Source organism: Bos mutus, chromosome 6, assembly GCF_027580195.1.
Source record: "Bos mutus isolate GX-2022 chromosome 6, NWIPB_WYAK_1.1, whole genome shotgun sequence".
In the NCBI taxonomy this organism is placed as follows: domain Eukaryota; kingdom Metazoa; phylum Chordata; class Mammalia; order Artiodactyla; family Bovidae; genus Bos; species Bos mutus.
This window is the reverse complement of record NC_091622.1, coordinates 1,062,900-1,068,899: the sequence shown is the minus strand read 5'-3', so window position 1 is coordinate 1,068,899 and position 6,000 is coordinate 1,062,900. Positions and strand designations below refer to the sequence as shown.

The following is a 6,000-nucleotide window of genomic DNA, read 5'->3' as shown; positions in this document are numbered from 1 at the left end:
GGCAAGTATTTTTCATGGTTTCATTACTGACGCTATATCTTAACAAACTGTATGTTCTGAGAACTTAAAATCCAAGGGTCTAAAAACCAGGTTTGCAGAAAACTAGGCTCGCAGTTGCGAAAGTGAGATCACTAAATCACCCAGGTTTTTTGCACACCACCCCGCTCGCTTCCCCTACGTTGTCCTGTGCCCAGGCCAGGTTGCTAATTAGGTAACTTCTTATCATAATTGCCTAGTCAGCCTTAATGGCTTCACACACTGCTCTGTCTCTCACTGGTCCCGTAGGGCCGCTTTTCAATTGTTAAAACAGCTGCTGAGTTTCCAACCGGAGGAGGCTCTGAGTGCGCCGAGGGGGAAGCGCTCCCCGGCTGAAGACTGTGGTAGGCAGGCGGCCGGGGGAAAAGTGGGACATGCATGCACAGTTTGCACACTATGCTTTCCGCCTCCAACCTCGATTTTAGCTCGTCTCCCCACCCCGCCCCCAAATCAACACGAGTTCCCCCTTATTGTGCACCCGGGTCTCCCTGACAGTCCGATGCCCTTGGACGCGTCTCTCTGGGTTTCGCAGCTCTGATCGGGTGTCTGCGGGCCTCCTTCTGCTTCGCTGCTGGCTGGGAGGTCAGGAGGGAAGTACGTCTCCCGCGATGCCGCCCGCGAGGGTCTCCGTTTGAGGAGCGCTGGGTCGCCGGGTGTGTGTGTGTGTGTGTGTGTGTGTCTCTGTGTGTGTGTGTGTGTGTGTGTGCGTGTGTGCGAGCGCGCGCGCGATGGCGCGCAGCGGGAGGGAGGGAGGAACTGAGCGGGAGACGGTGGGCAGAGGCGGGAGGGGGCGGGCGGGCAGCGGCGGGGCGGGCGGGGAGCGGCTCCGGGCTTCAGCAGTGACACTCGGGAGAGATCAGCACTCCCGTCTCAGCGGCGCGAGAGAGCGGAGCGAGCCCAGCCGCGCCCCCGCCCCCGCCGCCGCCGCCGGGTGCGCCCGACCCTCCCCGCGCCGCGCTCCAGCCTGGCGCCGGCGTCCCGAGCGGCTGTCCGCCGAGCCCGCAGCCGCTCCCAGCTCCGCCGCAGCCTCCTTCGGCCGCCTGGCCCCCCGCACCCCCAGGCCTTTTAAAAGGACCTCCCGCCGCTCGCGCGCTCTGCCCCGGGGTTTCCCCCGGCCCCGCGCTTCGCCCCGCTCTACTTCTCAGCAACTTCGGCGGCCGCGCGCCGCCGGTTGTCGCCCGCCTTTGAAGTTTGCAGCGCCGGCCGCAAAGTTAGGACACTTCGGGCGATTTCATTTTCCCCCTCTTTTTATCTGCCTCCTCCTCCAAGTCCTTGTGGTTCCTGAGTACCGGTGTTCAGCATCTTGGCCGGAGCAGCCTAGGACGTGGACTTGTTCGCACACCACACCTCGGGGAGGGATCTTTCCTCTTCCCCTCAGAAAAATATGCATTTTGCAAGGTAAGTAGCGAGGAGGAAAAAAGAAAAAGCCGACGTCCCGCTGCCTCGCCCCGCCACCCAAGACGTGGCGCAAGGAGTGCCCACCCCGGCGGGCTGGTCGGGGAGAGGGCGAGGCGCTTATGCCGGGGCCCGCCGGGCGCTCGGTCCTTGCTGGGCGAGGGCGCCGGCTCCCGAGGAGCTGAGGGCAGCAGGGGCGTGGAGCAGGTCCCCGCTGGTGCCCCAGGCGGGCTTCGCGCTGGGCGGCCCCGGAGATGCAGGGAGAGCGTGCTCAGGCCCGGGACGCGGGAGCGGGTGCCCGGGGTGCGGCGGCGTCCTGGGAGCCGCGGAGCCTTAACCCCCCGACTTGGCCCGCCAGCCCCGGGTTCGTGCCCTCCGCCCGCCGCTGCAGGAAGCCTGCGGGACCCGGGGTCTCGCAGGGCGCGTCTCAGCGTGAAGCGAGAAGCCAGGGCTCTGGCTGGTGCGAGGGGCGGGCTCCTGGCGGACTGTCCCGTGGTCTCTGCCCGGCCTTGCCCCGGAGGACCTCCCACCGCTCCGGCTCCTCAGGCGTCCTTGGCGGGTTAAGGCGAGCATCGTCAGAGAAACTTCCCCGAGCCGAGCGGGGTGGCCCGGTGACCCGATCCTACTTTTGCCGGGAAAGCAAAACTGCCACCGAGGGCACGCTTCTTCCCGCCGCAGATGGAGCGCCCCAGTCCCGTCTGTGCGGGAGCCGGGGTTCGCCCGCCCTTCGGGCTGCAGTCGGGCCGGCCCTGACCCTTTGGAATCCGAACGAGCGGCTCCAGGTCCCAGCTGTTCTCTTGGAGCTGGGGGCACTTCGCAAACTGCTGCTCTAGGGGTACGGTTTCGGTCCACTCCGCTCCCTCGGTGCCCCCTTCTCACCGCACACTTCCTCCCGCGGAGGTCGAGGCGGGAGGACTCCGCGCAGCCCCTGCGCCCGCTGCGCGCGGGTCCCCGAGGCCCGCGGAGCTCAACTCGGGCCCCTCTGCGCTCGGCTCAGCTGGCCTTCGGGCGGGTCGCGGGTCCCCTCCCGGTCCCCTTCGGGGCGCTGCCCATCTCCCTCTCCTGGGTACAAGTCGCTCCCAGAAACCGAGACCTTGAGCGGGAAATGAACCTGAGAAAATGTTTCTGGGTGTGTTTGTTAATTGGTGTAACAGAATTCTTTTTAGCAACTTAGTTGGGTTGTAATTTTTTTTTTATTTCTCATCTTTCGGTCCCGCTAAATCACACAAAATACATGTGTATGTATTTTCGTTGCTGATCTCTCCGAACACACTAAGCTCTCTTTCCCCCCTCCACCCCTCCTCCTCCCGCCTCGCTTCCTGAACCTTTTTTTCTTTTCTGAAGGAGGGAATCTCCGCACCTCCTCCTCCTCCTCTCCTCCCACCCGATCCCTGAGCGCCTGTGAGAACCAGGGGAGTCGTCAATGGAAATAAATAGGACCCCGCTCCATTCTCCGCCCCCTTCAAACAAGTAAAATCCTCCCCGGGCTCGCAGAAGTAGAGATAAAACATCCCTCCCGAGGGAGCGGTTGTCGGCATTTGATGGGATTGAATTGTTTTATTATCCTGAAAGACGTGACGGATGGATGCGAGAGCAAAGATGCGAATAGACCAGAGTGTACTGAGGGCTATCGGTATTTATTACTCATTATTGTTTATTAAAAGTGATAATAAGGCCCGTAACCCTAGCTGAAGGCTGTGTTTATAGTTGGTTTTGATTCTATGTCAGTCTCTTATTACAGTGGTTTCAGAAAGTGAAAACACCAAAAGGATATTAATTCCTCACACTCGTTCTGCATATGGAATTAATCAAATGTCAAAAAGATTCTGTCAGTTTACCAAAGTTTTAACCCATGAACTTTCATAAGGTTGCAGTCATATAAATGTCCTCATTTGCCTCAATTTGTCTTCTTAAAGTTCAAAAAACTTGGCAACATAATTAATTATGGTCCCAATTCCCATTTTCAATCTAAACCTATATTCAGGATTATATTAAAATATCCCATCATTTATCCTTTAAAAGTGACTCTGAAGAGTTTAAATTCTTGACGGGGTGGGGGTGGCTGTGGGGAGCTGGAAATGAGGGACCCAGAAATTTTGAGAAATACTATTTCGTATTTCTCTCAAAAGCCCTTCACTTCTTCCTTAAAAAAAGAAATAAGTTTTTTCCTTTGCGCAGTTCTTAACTTCAGTCAATGTACTTAATCTTTACCACACACTCGAAACATAACAGCTGGCAGCTTTGTCTGTATTATTGTTTTCCTTTTTTATGTTTTCCTTTTTTACGTCAGAACATTTTATTCATTAAACCTGTATGTTGAAGTCGAAGTCGCAGGCTCAGCGTGGCAGTAGCACTGTCTTAATTAGTAACTATCATAAAAAAGAAGCTAGAACTCTGTAATGGGCCTCAATGGCTATGAATTATGTGTGGTTTAAATTACACATTTATTTCAGCAGAGATGAAACCATGAATACAAAACATCTTTTAATCACTTGCAGATACAGCTTTTATCTCTTTAAAATGTAACAAGTTATATAATTGAAAAATACCTTTCTGTGAATGAGAGAAGCCCCCTTCCTCAGTTTATTTGTCCTGAGTTTATTGAACATTCAGGTAGTAAAGTATGAATGTTAAAGAGTAAAGAATAATGGCATACAAGGGAACACTACATTTGAGGTAGCCACAGTGGGTCAGATATCAATGTTGAAACTTTTTCAGTTGGCTTCATGAGCCTGGTGATTCAGATTTTCATTTTGTCGCTTGGATTTACTGACCAGACTGTGTGATAGTGGGGGAAATGTGTTGTCAAGCTCCATGATTTGAAACCGAGGTGGGGAAAGATAGAAATAAAGTGTTTCTGTGTTATCTTCCTGTGTTCATTTTTCTATTCAGTCTGTCTACACATTAGAATTTTTATTTTAAAGCCAATTGTGTTTTTGTTGTCATTTTTAGGATAACTTATTTTTCATTTTGCTCTGACGGATGAGTAGATAGTAGGAATGAACAGTTATGTCTGAATTAACAGTATGAGTAGTGTGATTTCACATAATTTGCCTTGATTTAAATTATTCTAATCCCTCTTCCTTAGTCTTCCCCATGATTAGGTGGTTGGCTATAGTAACCAGGTTGTGTTCTCTGAAACTTACTTGCTCCCTGTCTTCTTGTCAGGTGTTGCTTTGGGGACCAATGCATTCATAGTAGCAGCCTGGTAATACATGAAACTTGCCAACGTCAATAGCCTTTAGGCAGACACCAGAAAGAGAGCGTGCTCTATGATCTTCTGTACTGGGTCAAAGGCAAGCATAACCTGCAAAGATCAGTCAGATTATTCATTTGACCTTGAAACAGTATCTGATACTCTAAATATTTGTTTTGGAATGATTATTCTGAAAAATGTAATTTATTCTTCCTCGTTGGTTCACAATTATTTAATAGAAGCAACAGCTTAAAAAGTTTTAGTTGGATAGTCAGTCACACCAAATCTGTGTTGAAACAGATTTTAAAATTCAAGTCCTCCAACATTTAAATACTCCATTTAAAAATACTTTGCATTTTAAATCCTGAATTAGGCTAAGTTCTGCTTTATTTTTCCTCTGTATTGCTCCATTTAAAAATACTTTGCAATTTAAATACTGAATTTGGTCTAAGTTCTGCATTATTTTTCCTCTGTATTGCAATGCAAATCGATACCTAAGATGCATGCAATTGTGCTTCCACACGTTAATTTCTACCTAGGAAGAAAAGTAAATACTGCTGCTATTGTCATTGTGGTTAAAGAAAAAAAAAAAAGAATCATATAGTATGACATGGAAAAACAGAATTGCTAATATTTTATTGAGCCACACAGTGGTATATTGACCATAAATTCAGTTTATATTCCTTGGGAAACCAGCACCATTTTAGTGTGAAATCTGTGTTTATTTGGATGTGTGTGTGTATCTATTGCCACTTCTGAGTTGACACCTGAAAATGTATGGTTCTGTGTCCCACCGATGCCCATGCCAGTGTCAGAAGCAGGTGGTTTCTTGGCTGCTTACTTCCTAAACACACTTCTTAAACTCAAAGATGCTATATCTATATCTGCCCCCTCCATTTTGATTTTTTTTTTTACCAAAAACCGCAAACCAACACATCCAGACATTTTAGTCTTTTGAAATATTTGGAGCATATATATATATATGAAATATATAATATTAATTCACCCAAAATAAAAAAGGCATTGCTTGTTTTACATTTTAAAAAGTAAGAGTAAGGCATTTGATCAGTATGGAATAAAAGCAAACTAGCAATATGTTTCTGCAGATTTTTCCCTTTGGGATGAAGAAACAGATTTGACCACAGAACAGCTGGATATTGGGTCCCATTACAGTGTCAATTTTTTAAAGAACTCACCAAGCTAGATTTGATTTAAACTTTGCTTTAAAGTCTGCAAACTTCAAGTTTATAAGTATAGAAACTTCCAAGATTACATGTTATTCCTTCAGTAAGTTCCGGATCCTTTGGAAACTGATTTATTTTAGTAAGTTGGTGAATAGATTTTGGCTTTCATTTGTTAATTTTTCCTTGTAG

At 49.0% G+C, this 6,000-nt stretch overlaps 1 protein-coding gene across 1 annotated transcript in view; it reads left to right on the top strand.

The window, feature by feature from the left end:
- The first annotated feature begins 874 nt into the window (after positions 1–874).
- NDNF (neuron derived neurotrophic factor) overlaps positions 875–6,000 on the top strand; it is a 50,781-nt gene continuing 45,655 nt past the window's right edge. The window contains exon 1 of the mRNA XM_070371922.1: positions 875–1,434. Coding sequence (XP_070228023.1) covers positions 1,421–1,434 — 14 coding nt within the window. The 5' untranslated portion in view covers positions 875–1,420. The remainder of the gene's footprint in view (positions 1,435–6,000) is intronic.